The sequence below is a fragment of the Pinus tabuliformis genome, chromosome Q (genome assembly GCF_031772625.1).
Source record: "Pinus tabuliformis cultivar Carrire ecotype Pingquan chromosome Q, CPIR1, whole genome shotgun sequence".
In the NCBI taxonomy this organism is placed as follows: domain Eukaryota; kingdom Viridiplantae; phylum Streptophyta; class Pinopsida; order Pinales; family Pinaceae; genus Pinus; species Pinus tabuliformis.
In genome coordinates this window covers 933,455,627-933,471,633 of record NC_142296.1, presented here as the reverse complement: position 1 = coordinate 933,471,633, position 16,007 = coordinate 933,455,627, and the positions used below count along the sequence as shown (strand labels likewise).

The following is a 16,007-nucleotide window of genomic DNA, read 5'->3' as shown; positions in this document are numbered from 1 at the left end:
TTACATATTTTAAAACCCTTACTGCCTATGTTACCAGAAAAGAGAAATGTCAACGGGACGAGAAGTAGACTTTGGAGGTTTTGCATTCAAGAAACGAGAAGAGAGAAAAAATAAGGAAAATATGGAAAACATAAAACAAAACATTCGTTATTTACATAGCTGAAATTTTAATAATCACATTTAACCATAGTGGATTAGGTAACATGTCTTATTAGTTAAGATGGTAAAATTTTAACAGTGTTATCTATGAGCTTAACTATAAAGATATTTCATTCAGCCTTTGAAGCCAAGAATATATTTGCACAGGGGTCTGTTCCAGTTAAAACATGTGTTATTATTCATTTCAAAAGTTTATTTTAGAAAATGATATAGAAACATGTTACTCGTTTGCATGTCTCCTTTGACAATTTGCAAAGAAACAACCTCCATATTATTATTCACTGTACTAACTTTACCTTTGCGCAAACAAGCTATATTCTTTATATTCAAATGACTAGTAGGAAAAGGAAAGACTCACTTCGTCAGGTATTTCTAGCTATAAGGCTTCTCTTATCTTATTCCCTAGTCAAGGGTCTGCTAGCAGATTACAGGAATGCCGATTGGAAACCCTTGATTGGCACAACCCCAGTAGATGAATTGTAGAGGAAAGGGCTCCGTTAGTGTGCGTAATTGGTCAAGTATGCAGATATGCAGTGCAAGCCACCTCCCAAAAGAAGATATGTCGCACAAGCCACTTCCCAAAAGTGAAATGCAAGATAAATTTCTGATCGCTCAAAATGAAGAGAGAATGGATGTAGAAAACGATGTTTTTCGTCCTGTCTCGTTTCTAGTGTGTTTTTTTCTAAGAATGGTGGCTACCGTCTCGTTTTCGGTAATAGAGGCTGGTGTTGGTGCTGTTGGTCCTTGCTTAACCTTCAGAGCCTCTCACTCTCGATCCTCTGTCATTGCTGGATCTATCCCATGTGACCTCTTGTGCCAAATATCACTCTGGTTGTCACTGCTATGTACTATGGCTTTCATTGGCTGCTCTCTCAACAGATACAAGTTATTCTCCCCGTTGCGTATAACTTGCCTCATGCTAGGATCAACCCCTTTCAGTCTGACAACTATCACAACTCTTGTGAAACTGACCTCAAGTCCTCATTCCTACATGGCTGAAATTGAGAGTAAATTCTTCTCCAACCCAGGAACATACAACACCTCCTTCACCTCCATAAGATTCCCTAAGTTTAGTTGGAATTATATGCTGCCGATGCCATCTACTGCATATATTTGTTGTCACCAAGCTCCACATGTAGATCTATGTGCTTCTTAGCCATATTGGTGAATCTATCATGAGATCCTATCATGTGACGAGATGCTCCACTATTCACAACCACACCCCTCTTGTAATGGTGCTAGAAAGACAAGATACTAGAGTAAATTTCTTCTCGATTTTTTTCCGCTAATTCCTCCATCTGTGCAGATGCAACTGTTGTTGTTTTCCCCTGCCTTTCTTTTTGTTTGGACACTATTTGACATAATGACTGAACTTATGACATGCAAAGCACTTGACTTTGCTCATGCCTTTCTTCTCTTGTGAATATGCTCCTCTACTCTGGTCCAAATCTCCTTTTAGGTGAAATCGTCCCACAATCTTGCTCAATCAGGGAGTTTATCTCTGGCTAGGATATTTGTCAGAATTGTAGCTCACTGCTCGATACACCCATTCAGTCCTACTTTGACAAGATCCATCTCATCCATCTCTTCCCCAATAGTTGAAATTTCATCATGAAGTGCTGAATCGTTGTGAAGTATGAGGACACAGTCTCAAATCTGTTCATCTTGATGCTATTCAACTTTTCTCTTAGCACCATCTTTCTGTTTTGGTTGTTACTTTGGTATAATGTCATCAACATTGACCACGTTTGGTGAGTTGCATGCTTCTCTGATATGTGAGGGATTATTTGATCCTTCACAACATCCACTATTATCACTCTAGCCTTCCCATCTTTCAGATTATGTTTGGATACTTGTGTAGGACTAGGACCTGAAGGAACTTGGATCTCTTTTTTCTGCAAGTTCCCACAAGCAATTTTTCATTAGAACAATGGTGATACTCTCTTTCCATGGACTGAAGTTTGCAGCCCCCTCCAACTTGTCTCCATAACTCAAGCTTTGATGATGTCATATTACTAGATCAAATTTTAGCCACAAAACCTTCGCTGCAAAATAAAAATTCTATTGTTGTAAAACATAATTTGTTGCCATAAAAGCCTTGTGATATCTGATCTTCCCCACATAGTTTCTAAAGTTATGATACCATGTTAAAATCTCTTATACTACCTTTGATTTACTTTAAATCAACAATTTATTGAAAATCCAGAAAATATTTATCTCAAATATATCTGAAATCACTGATAAAATAAACACACTGGTATATTAACCTAAAAATAAAATGCAGTGGAAATAAAATGGAGAGATCAATCACACTTCAACAACAAATTTGTACATAACACAATCTTTCTTCATATTATTAAACTCTGGAAAATTCCAGGTTAGATCCACAGAGAATACATAGAAAAATACAAATGCTGTGAACTAGAAAATCGACTCCATTGGGAAGATTGTCCTCAAGGAAATTGGTCCCTGGAAATTGACCCTCCTGAAGAAACTCGACCCTTGAGAATTAGACTCATTTCACTAGCAAATTGGCCTCCCTTCTTATCACCTTGTATGACTCTTGCACACTTGAGGAAATCAACCTCTGTGGATGTTTTAGCCTCCTCCACAATTGGCCCTCCTCTTTCAACAACTCGACTTCTCTGAAATTTCTCCCGAAATTCCCTGCTGCACTTCTTCTCATTTCTCTTTAGTAGATCAAGCCTCTCACTCTAGAGAAAAATATCTCCCTTAGGCTTATTTTATAATTTCATTAAGCCAAAATTGCTAACCGTAATCTCCTAAGTGATCAATGGCTAGGATTAAATTCTAAGTCTCGTTTGAGATCAATGGTTGAAAAAATGTTGCTTGGGAGCGGGAGCGGGAGCGGGGAGCAGGAGTGAAAACAGGAGCGGGAGCGACCATTTTCAGCAGCTCCCGGTTTGGGAGCGAATCCGGGAGCGATTTTTTAAAAATATATATATTTTTTAATTTTTGATACATATATGTCAAAAAAAACATGTAGAATGATGAATTAGACATAACAAACATAAAAAACATAGATTGATCATTGAACCATATCACATCAATCATCTAGAAATTATAATCGTCATCAACCATGTCCACAAGTTAGTAAAATACATATTACAACTGCAACATATTGAGTCTCATGAATCATGATTCATCAAATTCAATCTTAAAGTTTCAACTTCAAGCTTTCAAAATTGAAAATTCAATAACATTTATCATCATTGATCACCAAAGTTGTACTTGTAAGCTAAGTTTAACCATTACAAGAAGTAATATCTAAGATTCTAAGATATTTCTAAATCCTAACTTCTAACTGTTAACATGATATGAAATGTTATAAATTTATAAAATGAAACATGAATAATGAAATGAAATGAAACAACTTTAGTCTTTCACGAAGCATCATATTCATAATTCACATCATTACCAATGAGTTATAATTGCCAAGGCCCAACTTCAAACTTCAAATTTTCATTGTCACAGCGATATATTGTTTACAAAAAATATCATTATGATATGAAAGAGTCAAGAGTCAAGGACTCAAAACTCAATAGTTATGAAAACTAAAGTCTAATAGAAACTAAAAAAGACAAGTAAACTGTAAAATCGGAATCTACATGTGGCCCTTGCCACGAGAGTCTCCAGGAGTATAAGCAGGTCGTGGTGGTCTTCTAGGAGTCTCCCGCACAGATCGACGACCAGAACTAGAACCTCCACGTGAGGGTGTAGATGGAGGTGGCGACAACAAAGGAACAAGACTCGGACCTCGAGCACTGCTACCGGATGGTGGAGGTGGAGGTGGCATGGCTGCTGCAGCTGCTTCATCTTCATCCCTTACAAGTTCCTCTTCCAGTTCTTCAATATGTACAACGCCATCCTCCAAATTGTCATCCTCTGGGTGATTGTCCCAAATTTTATATGTGGGATCCTCATAAGCCCGATCACAGTAATGACTCAACAACCTCAAGTTGTAGTGCACATAAACCAAGCTTTCTGCTCGGTTTTCATTGAGTCTGTTTCTTTTCACATTATGTATGTAGTTGTAGGTGCTCCAACACCTCTCTGCAGAAGAAGTATTTACAACCTGTGAAAGAACTTTTTTTGCCAATTTTGGCAAAAGTCCATGCCCTCCATATGTTTCCCACCATGTGAGAGTATCAAATCTATCTCTGTCGTCCATTGCATGGAGGTTACCATACAAACCAGTGCCACTGAAGTATTTGCCTATTTCAAAGCGCACAGCGGCACATTCCTCCCTGTCAGGTACCAACTTTTCTAATGCTTCCAAATATCCTTTAGTTACCTCTGGATCTAAATGGGGTTTGGTCCTAACCCCACCCCCTACTGCAGGTTGGCCCAACCAAGATGTAGAGTAGTATTTTGGCGTAAGGATATATGCCAAGCAATGTAGTGGAAGATTAAGTCTATTCCACCGTTCACACACACAATCATGAATCAGTTTGTACAAGTTGGGATCTCTATTATGAACAATGTCTTTTATTTCCCCCAACATGGTATCCATTTGCTCATACACCTTGCCAATCACTGGGTTGTCTGTATCTGCAAACCGAATCATGTGATAAATTGGCTTGGTGAAATCCAATACCTGCCTCACACTTGTCCAAAACTGCCCATCAAGAGCGGCCTCCTCCACCATTTCAAAACCTGCCATGTCAGCTACATTTGTAGCCCTTTCCTTTAATACCTGCCAATGTGGACTTGATACCATGCTAGCTAATGCCTCTCTTACCTTCAAAAGGCGCCTGAAGGTGAGGTAATAGCTACCATATCTGGTCTTCGCAATCTTCAACAACTCCAATCTCGAGTGACTGCGGAAAAGGCCATGGGTATTGCTATGATTTGTAATAAATTTTATCATTTGTTTGCCTTTCTTATACAAATCACCAATCCATTGGTATTGTTCATTTTTGTTTTTGACAATATCATGCAACAGAAGGTTCAATGTGTGAACCAAACATCCAGACCAAAATATGTTGGGGTATTTATCCTCAATAATTGCTCCCGCTGCCTTACAATTAGGAGCATTATCAGTGATGACTTGGATGACATTGTATGGGCCAATATGCTCAATTGTTTCAAGTAATGCTTTTGCAATGTTGATGGCGGTCTTGAACTTGTCTGAGTAATCATGTGCAGCTAGAAAGATGGGACCGCTAACAGGCACAGCAAGAACACTTATCAATGGCTTGCCTTTTACATTTGTCCATCCATCAGATACAATGGACACCCCATGGTCAGTCAAAGAACTTGTCATTCTATTCAAAGAATGTGATATTTTTGCTTTTTCATGATCAAGGCCAACGGTTCTTGCCTTGTCATACCCAGGGCTCTTGTATCCTTTAGGGGCATCATTTATGGCAGAAACCATTTTGTGCCAATAAGGTGAGCGAAGAACATTGAATGGTATCCCACATGCATAGAGAAACCTGTAAACCTTTGAATCCACATCATTCCTACACCCCTCATCAAGGAAATCTGATATGGTTCTACGCCTTAAAGATGATGACCCTGTGCCTCCATATCCACTGCCTTGGGAGGATGCTGAAGGAGTTCTTTGTGATTGTGAGCTTGGTTCAAAGAAACCCCTTGATTTTTTTGATCTGTATTGGGCTTCCTCCTCTTCCCTTATGTATTTGGCTCTATCCGCTGCTGACACTGCTGTACAAGTTTTGATTCCTATTTGGTTGTCTCCATCCCATGGCCTTTTCCCGCAGAGGTGTCTTCTATCACGGGTGTATGAACCTGTGTAATCAGTGTTGCAATGGGGGCAATGAAATTTAGTGGTTCCACCCCCTCTCCCTGTTTCAGCCCTGTTAACATATTTCCACAATGGAGTTTGGTCTTGTTTAGTTTTTTGAGGGTCATGTTCACCCTCCTCCAGCTCCTCCTCACCGGGTTTTCACCAATTTGACTTTCTCCAGCTTCTTCATCCCCCTCTTCAGTTTGGCTCCTCCATTTCCTACTCTCCAGCACCATAATAACCATAAAAGGGACCAGGAAGAGGAAAATGCCCAGAAATATAGCCAGGTCCTTGGTGTTTGATGTTTGTAGGGTTTTGATTCAAGAATCTGCAAATTAATTTAATTTATTGGGATTAATTAATTTAATTTATTAATTTAATTTAAATTCATGATTTTTAAACTCAATAAACTAAATTAAACTAACTAAATTACTACCTAACTAACTAAACTAACTAAATTACTAAGCTACTTACCTCTGCAGGCTTGCTCCTCGCTCCTCGGCACTTGCTCCTTGCTCCTCAGCACTTGCTCCTCGCTCCTTTGCTCTTGCTCTTGCTCCAAACTCTTGCTCAATGAAGTAACAATCAAATTTTTTTAGGCCCATTGGCCTTTAAAAACCAATTTTTTTTTTTTTTTTTTTAAATGCGATTTTTTTGGCGTCCGCGGAAATTTTTTCCGCCGGATCGCTCCCGGCGCCAATTGAAACGCTCCCGGAGCGATTTTTAATGCCCGGGAGTGATCGGGGAGCGATCGCTTCCCGATCGCTCTCGGGCGTTAAAAATCGCTCCAGGAGCGACAGAGTGATCGCTCCCTGAAACGCTCCCGAACAGGGCAGGGAGCGCGCTCCCGAAAATCGAAAATCGCTCCCGTCCGGGAGCGATTTTGGGAGCGCGCTCCCGAGGCGCTCCGGAGCCGCTCTCGCCCGGAGAGCGATTCGGGAGCGGGTTCGAGGGGGGGGGGCGCTCCCCCGCAACTATGGTTGAAATTATATCTAAGTCACTTAAATAATTTTGTTTTTATCTTTAGGAATTTTGGCCTAATAGTCACAATATATTATTGTACTTTCGTAAGTTAATCTTAGGAAAGAAATCATAAAGTCACTTACTTCACCAAGCAAGCACTGTTGAGAATTCAGTAGGGAAATGAAGATGTTAATTCTCTTCAACTTGATAACTGTTTGTGTTATCTTTTTACTTATTAGCTTTGATCCTGATTATTATAATGTGAGAAACATCAAACAACTACCAAAACAATAACAGTGACACAATGTATAGGCTGAAAGCCAGGGCCAAAACCCCTCCTCTTGAGGGGAAAACCCTTAAATCTCGTCTCTTCTTATAGATCTTTCAATTGACGAATTGTTAGTTTTAGGCAACAATGGTATGTTCTATGCTTTAGAGCAATTTTACTATAATTTCTTTATGAGCCCAATATCAATTTCAGTTTAGCAATCACATAAACATGTAATTAAAATGCTGGTAGAACATAAACATAAACAGTAGAGGACAAGCCAAGACAAGATGACACAAGATGTGGCACCATCCTGGGACAAACCCCAATGTGGGGAAACCCTTGATCAAATCTTCTTTTAGTCTTCAATAGTTCAGCAGAGAGAGATAGTACAATTCACAAATTCTTATAATTTATAACAGCAACAAAAGAGCCTTAACCAGAAAAGTCAATGCTGGTCAACGGGGCAAATTTCTTCCTCAATTCAGCTTGGTCAAACCCAGTCAACTTTGGCCTCTCCAACAACGAGTCTAATCAACCCAAAATAGTTTGGAAAAGTCCAGTCAAAACTGATCAACAAAAGTCAAGCTTGTGAGCAGCTCTAGTACAGTCAATGCTGGTCAAACAAGAGGTCAGATTGCCTCGGTTCTTGTGCCCATATCTGCGGCCTGCTAGGACAGAATTCCTCCACCCAAAATCGCACTAAAACAGGTCAACGCTTGGTCAATGCAGCCCAAAGACAGCCTCTGAAATTTTCGGTCAAACCTGGTCAACACTGAAACAAAAAAAGCCCTTCCTTCCCTTCGCAAGTGTGGAGAGAGAAGCTGCCCAAAAATTCGTACCCAATCAGATGAGGAGAGAGAGATGTGTGAAGATGAGTGTGTCCAAATAAGGAGGAAGCATCATGTATTTATAGACAAATGTTGAGGATGAATAAACGTGACTGTTGGGCTTTTGAGCCTACATGACTTTGTTGGCCGACCTTGACAATTTGTCCATAATCAAAATAAATTCATAACATCATTTGTACATGTCAGAATTGGATGATCTTTAGATCAATCCTACACTTCTCCGAGAGAGGAATCTAATAAAAATATCAGTTGTCATAAATAAAATGACCCATGTGGATTTTGGCCTAGTTGCCAATTTTAACACTCCCTCAACTCATGTGGAGTTTGGCCCTAGTTGCCAATTTTAGCACTCTCTAGTATAAGCTGAAAGCCAAGGCCAAAACCCCTCCTCTTGAGAGGAAAACCCTTAAATCTCGTCTCTTCTTATAGATCTTTCAATTGACGAATACCATGACCTAATGACTCAGACCAATACCCTCCAAGATCAGGATCAACCTCTTGAGATAGTGTGCAATCTTTCTACTTGCCAAACTCAGGTAAATCTCTTCCAATTGCACCAACTCGACCTCCTGCTACAAGAACTTCAACCTCCTACTGCAGATCCGAAATTTCGACTCCCTAGCAACCGCTGTTGCCACACGTGGAAACTTCGATCCTCTTCCTAGAGCCTTCTTTTGTCCTTTGCTTTCCTTTCCTTGTGACTTAGGGCTAGAGAGATACCCATAGTAGCCTTCGCTTGCCTTCTTCCCTTCCTTCTTCCCAAGGTCGAACTAGATGAGACCTTTGCATAGAAATCCTAGCTTCCATTAGCACATGAGAGAGAGAGAGAACTAGCTCAAAACACTCTGTTCTTCTTCGACCTCTTCTTCGCATAAAATGGGAGATCAGTGAGTGCTTCTTTGGAGAACGAGTTCCTCTCCTTATTTAGGCTTCTTCAAGGTGTAAACATGGCTCTTCAATTAGGCCGACTTGAACTTGGAGGGTATTCCAACACTTTAAAGACAAAAATAATTTTTACTTACAAGTTACAATGTGCCCATTGGGGTCTTCAATATATGACAATGACTCTTTTGACTTCTAGACCTAAGACAAACCCTAGAAGCACTCAATGGGTGCTTGACATATAAAATAAAAGAACTTGAGCATGAAACACATGCTCCAATAATAATAATAATTTATTTTCATTTTATAATTTACAAAAAATACATTTCATACTTATGAAGACCGAACCTAGTTACACATTTTTCAACAAGCACCTGAAGAGGCAATCAAATATCTTATACATGATAAGGCATCAAGCCAATGTAGAAGACCTTTCAAGGCTACAAAACCAACAAAATCCTCTTCTGAACACGACCTCCCTAACTGCAGCCAACTCATCGTGAACCTGTCTGATCCTGGTGAGATAAGATGCTACTGTGTCTGATTTGGACATCTTGGTGTGCCTGAGCTTCTTTTGCAACACCATTTTCCTGTTGTGGTTGTTTCTCTGGTACAAATTTGTCAGAGCCTTCCACATTTCTTTGGCTCTTTTCTTCTCGGAAAGATGAGGAATCACACGATCCTTCAACCCATCTAGAATGATTCTCCTCGCTTTTACGCCCATTTGGTTATGGGCAGGAAGTTGTGTAGCCTCAGTAGGAGGGGTGGTCACTGATCTGCAAAGTTGTTGATCCCATTCTCCAACAACACTAATGCTATCTTCTCCTTCCAATGACTGTAGTTAGATGCATCCTCCAACTGGTCTTCAAACCTCAACCTAGTTGCAACCATCCTTACAACCTCCAAATCAAATATTCAATCTAGAAAAATATGATTGCTGAAAAGTAATTATTCCATTGTAACCCCATTTGATCTTCCTTCTCCTCAGAGTTTATTGCTCTGATAGCATGCTAAATTTTCCAATACCAAATCTAATTTAGTCTTCTCAACAATTTATTTTATATACATAAAATGTATTCACCCCGTAAATTGTTTTTTTTTGAATAAAATTACACTGGTATTTAACTTAAATGATTGCAGTGGAACTTCAAATAGAAAATGTCACAAACACAACAAAATTTCTCCTTCACTTTTATTGCTCACAAAAATTAAGGGCTCCTTTAACAAGGAAAACGACTCTCAAGGAATACACTGAAAATATAGCAATGGAGCCTAACAAAATTCCAACCCCCCTTTCCTAGAAATTCAGCTTGCACTCGCGCTAGTTGTTTCCACAGGTTTGGTGCTCATATAGCTACTTGACACTTCTCACAAGTGCAGATTCAACCCTCTCAGCCTCTCCACATTCGTGGCCTGTCTACTAGAACTTGGCCTCAACACTTTCTTGTGCGCAACACATTCTTGGCCCCAACCATTCAATGGTTCTTAACCCTCTTGTGTGCTAAAGCTGCAAAACCCGTGCTCACTTGAACCTCTAGCTGCACACCTTTCTCCTCTTAAGTCTTGAGTCTCTCACTCCCTTGAAAAAATTCTCTCTGAAGAATTTGATGTTTCTTCCACCTCTTCCTTAGGTTTGTTTTATAGTTTTTGATTGAGCTAGATCCCTAACCCTAGATTTCCTAAGTGATGGATTGCTAAGATTAGATCCTAAGCTTCACTTGAGATCAACAACAGAGATTAGATCCAACTCATTAAAGTAAATTAATTTACTTTTAATTGGAAAACCTTAGTCCAACAGCGAATATTCATTAATAAATTAATCAATGTTTTTTTCCTAAGTTAGACTTAAGAAAGAGATCATAAAAGTCACTTACTCAACATGAGCAAGTACCTAAAGAGGCTTTTGGACATCTTCTATATGCTTCACACCTAGCCTATGCATAAGCTCCTATTTGAGCTATCATCATCAACATGATCTACCTCAAAAACAAACTTCATAGGATTTAATGAAATTTCATATCTAAGACCCTTCTCAAAAACTTGCCTCATGTGATCTATATGGGAAGCTCAATCCTTTGAAAACACTGTAAGATCATCCTGATAAATTTCAATTAATTTACCAATTAGGTCTTGTTGTCGGTCCGATTAGCAGGGTTGCTAAGGTCTTGCCAACCTACTGGATGGGTAGACACATGGCATGGATCCATTGTCACTTTGACCGAAGCCCCTTCTCTTTAGATCTAACTACCTCCTAAATGGTCAAGGGAGTATTCTGAATAATAACCCCAACTAAATCCAATTAGGACTAGTGACTTAAATGGGGTCGTGAAGGAGTGGAGTTAATGTATGGGGCTGTCTCGTTTCTGTATATGATTTAACAAAAAAATACCAAACAACAAATAAAATGAGACCAAATAATGGAAGATATATCGTGTAAGTAGTGGAATTTGATTTACAAAAATTATCCTAACCAAATGATCTTACTTTTCAGTTTGGACTATCGGTTAAGGACTTAAAAATCAAAACAACTTGTTGTTCCCTAAACTAGACTGTAAAGTCTGCATAAAATGACATGGACAACAACCTATTTTATTTGCCCCAATCTATCCATCCAGTGAGTGCCCAAGCACTTATTGATTAGAAGGTTGGAGCCATGTTGTATGAAGTGGGTGTAGAACACCTAATCTGCTAAGGGTTATGGTGTGGAATATGAAGAGTCATTAGAGTCCAAGAGACTGCTTGGCATATGAAAACCAAGGGTCATAAGACATTGTATAAAATATATATCATTGCGAATAATATGCATTCAACGATTTATCTTATCTACTGTCCATTATTTTTGTGTTGTTTAACAAGGTATTATTGCAGGGGAATTCCTGCCTTGCTCATTAACCATTCTGCTTGTCAAAAATCTGCCCCTCTGCCAAAGTCTGCATACTACTATTTTGAATTGTGCCTCATTGGATAGTCCTATCATAACATTCTCTGCAGTCCTGCCATTACCTGACGTTCATAAACGCCTCTAAGATCTGACCCATCCCTCCTCCTGCGCCATTTTTTGCTGAGCAGTTTTCTTGTGCCCCAGACATGCATGTCAGATCTACGTAACATTATGATATTCTCTTGCTTTATTCCCTGTCTAGCCTATGCGTTTGAGTTTTCACTAACATTTGTTCCATTCCCTAATATGTTCAATGCTTGAAAGAGCTTGGAGTACGCGGTATTGTTACACAAAATCGATTCCCTTGATTTCTGAATCAAGTTTTGTCGGATTTATTCCTCCATGGACACTAGAATCAAGCCCCTTCACCTCTGCATTGCGTTTTTCACTCTTCAGCAATTGTAATAGAAACTGAACAGACCTAACAGGCTAGCGGCCTTGGCCATTTGAATGCCAAGAATTTACTTGAGCAGTACGTCCTACCCTGTTACAAAAGCGATGGAAAGGTACTCTTCCAAAAATTCTTGTGCAACTCTGAGTGAGTGTCTGTCATAGCCCTGCATGCTATCATTCTCTCTTACGCATGCCTAACTGTGTGGCCTTGTTTCTTTTTTATCCCTTGACCGGGTGCTCCTTACACGAATTGGGTTGACTACTATGTGACATATCTTGAGAAGGCACCATTATCAGCCTCAGGAATAGTGAGAACCGACCCATCCTGTAGTCTGACTCTTGAACAAGAAGAGAGCCAAACACGCTCCTGCAGCAGAAGAGTAGACAAATTGCGTCTGATGGTATCTAAAATAAAGTATAGCTGAGAAAAACCCTCACACCAATTCTCAAGAACATAAATTGTGGCTTCTTGCGAAGTTCTACAACGCCTCAATATTTCTCTAGCGTGCTCATCTATGGGGCTATCAACGATTCCATGGTTTGCCAAGACATCTGCATTGTTATTTTGCTCACCACAAAGTAATATCAAGACATGCATCCCATTTGGCTTCCATTGCCAATTCTCTAGGCACTCGCACCCCTAGATAACTTCATAAATTATCTCCATTTCGATTTTTATTATCGACATCTTGTAATCAACTTGCGTTCTTGCTCGCTACCTTGCCTTGTGAGAAACGAGAAGTCAAGGGATAAGAATTCATTGTGGCTAGAGCAACAAAACAATGTAACGAATAAGAAAGAACTTTGGAATCGACATGAGTTGTTGTTGGTAATTCAAACAGAGAGTATTGGTGATCCATGCTTCAGCTTGAACTTTCTATATCAAGTCTTGGAATGGGAAACTACAGATTGTAATATTCTGATTTATATGAGAATTGAACTGATACTGTTATCATTAGCTTCAAGAAAACCAAGGAAATCTCAAACACTTTGAAGTGGTGCATCATCCTGAGATGCTGAAGGAGTTTGAATTTAAAACACACCCATTGAGCTTCTATTGATCTAAAAACTCTTTGTAGGTGTCCAGGTATTTTGGTCACTATACTTGCACTTTTTGTATCTAGAAGATTGTTCATCTTGTCCTCATTATTTTACTATTTGTTGAGACTGATTTGCTGAAAAATGGCTCCAATTGATGGAGTATTAGAGTTATTGAAGAATCTGATACTCTACTATGAATAATACAATCAAAATCAACAAGGATTTTCTCACTGATATTCATAGTTGTTTACAAAATGCTCACTGATATTCACAGTTGTTTACAAAATGCACATGAAAAGATAGAGTTTCTGCAACTCGAATCTCAGGTACAAGAAGATGAGTTACAACAGAAAAGGCATCATTCTTAACTTGTTTTTGTTCAAAACAATCCCATTTTTGAGTTTGAAGTTAACTTCCATCATCGGCTAGAAAGTGATCAAATAAGTTAACCTGAGGTTGATTGAGATCAAGTGCCCATTTCAGGAGCATTTTTGTAGAAAGATATAGAAGTTCAGGATGCACTTCTAAGTTGATCATCAGACCTTGGAAAGAGCTTGTCAACAACAAGCACATAACCGTTCTTGGATATGACAAGGAGGTCGCATTTCACACTCCAGTCTACTCCAAAGTCCAAACCCATCAAGTTTCAAAGTGTTGGGTTTCTTCATGATGGTTCATATTCACCTCTTCTAGATCCTGCTCCTCTTCCACAATAGCCATAGAAGATTGTCAAATGGCAACATTGTGACAGAATTGGCCATGTGAAAGATCACTGTTTTGATCTTCGCCCGTGTGAGCATTGTCATAAGCACATCCATCATTCAGATAGATGCTTTAGAAACAAGCCTCCTGCAAGAACGAAGATTCACCTTGGATGGATTGCTTCTTGGCAATGGGCTTCAACAACCAAGAAGATATTCTGGTCATACCACTGAATTTGTTCTTCAGTATTGAAAAATCTTGCAGTTGAGATTTCTTCCTCTTCTCACCTTGTATCTGTCAGGGGGGTAATTGATGACCATCTACAAGCTTCCAAGATACATCAAGTGAGCCTGAGCCATAACCTGAGTCTGTTCCCTGAGCCTAGAGCCAGAGTCGGCGATACCTAGATTCAGAGTTGTAGCCAGAGACAGAGCAATGCCCCATGAACATGTCTCGGTTGGTGGCCTTCCTTAAGCCACCACAGGTTGAGACCTCAATGGTCTCCCTTTTCAAAAAAATAGGGAGCACTTCCTCTAGTAGTGGATTTCAGCGTCTAGCCAAAAATTTGTAATTGTTCCAAGAATTGCATCAAGCATTCCAGGTTGAGACCTCAATGGTTTCCCTTTTCAAAACAATAGGGAGCACTTCCTCTAGCAGAAGACTTCAACTTCTAGCCAGATTTGGAACCGTTCTAGGAACAACACTAAGCATTCTGGGGAGCACTTCCTCTAGCAGAAGACTTCAACTTCTAGCAAGATTTGGAACCGTTCTAGGAACAACACTAAGCATTCTGGTGTTGGTGGTCATCCTTAAACCACATCCGGTTGAGGCCTCGAGTTCTCCCGCCTTATACCATCATTTCAAAGAACATAGTCAGCCAATCGCTGCCATGCAATTTTTGCATTTTTTGTATTTCAACTCTCTTCTTGGACTCATAATACCCCTTTGGATTAACGGTAGGAAGGTTGGACACCTAATCCGTTAAGGGTTATGGTGTGGAATATGACGATTCACTAGAGTCCAAGAGAACACTTCGTATATGAAAACCAAGGGTCATAAGACATTGTATAAAACTTATATCATTGTGAATAATATACATTTAATGATTTATCTTATCTAATGTCCATTATTTTTGTGTTGCTTAACAATGGGGATGAAACGAGTGTGCTTTTGAAAAGCGAAGTGTTGGATGCGTCATTTTCCTAAGATCCTCAGAAGCAAAGCATCTGAGAAGCATCTCTCTCTCTCTATATATTAGCATATATATTCAAAGGAGTGCCTCTTTTGGAATCTGTGGATTTATTGAACTTGTGCTTTCTTGTAAAAGGTCACAGTTTCAAATACAGAGAGGATAGAGTATGTATATCTCCATAGACTTTATGAGTCAAATTATTGAATAAAGATAAATCCCTTCTCTCACAAACAAAGAGATTTCATATATCAATTTAATGTCTGGCTTAACTAAAACCTTAAAAATAATAATAATTATTATTATAAATATTTTACCATATTGGACATATGGGCTTGACATTCCATGTGCGCCATGAAGTAATTCAATTTGTCATTTTTCTTGTTTACTTTATACTTAGAAGTAAAGATTCTCATCTTCTGTTTTATAATCTGTGCAGGCGTACCGCGTATTTTTACAGATCCAGAGAACTGCGATGTGCCAGCTTTCCAATCCAAATTTTTAGATTCATCTGACACCCCTTTTGTGGATTATATTAAAGGTTCCAGAATTAATATCAACATCAGACAAGTTTATTGAATTCAAATGATGAATTCCAATTTCCGTTGGCTTCTGCTTACGGTGAGTATCACAATTTAACTCTAAGCCTTTATGGATACATTCTTATTACATATTCCTTTGACATGCATAAAAACCAGAACTAGTGTCAAAGTTTTAACCGTGGACAATGCAGGTTTATCAGGTTTTTGACATTGAATTGTTTCCAATAATTAAAAATAAGGTTACTTGTATCTTAGTTTATTCCCATTAAAAATGGGGATGGCTATGCGAGACTCCAACCTCTT

At 39.1% G+C, this 16,007-nt stretch overlaps 1 protein-coding gene across 2 annotated transcripts in view; it reads left to right on the top strand.

Moving 5' to 3' along the window:
- The window catches only part of LOC149222528 (oxidoreductase, 2OG-Fe(II) oxygenase family protein), a 187,467-nt gene extending 171,553 nt beyond the window's left edge, over positions 1-15,914 (top strand). For both annotated transcript variants that reach the window (XM_089385499.1, XM_089385500.1), the window contains exon 7: positions 15,602-15,914. In XM_089385499.1, the coding sequence (XP_089241625.1) occupies positions 15,602-15,741 (140 nt within the window). In that variant the 3' untranslated portion in view covers positions 15,742-15,914. The remainder of the gene's footprint in view (positions 1-15,601) is intronic.
- Positions 15,915-16,007: the final 93 nt, after the last annotated feature.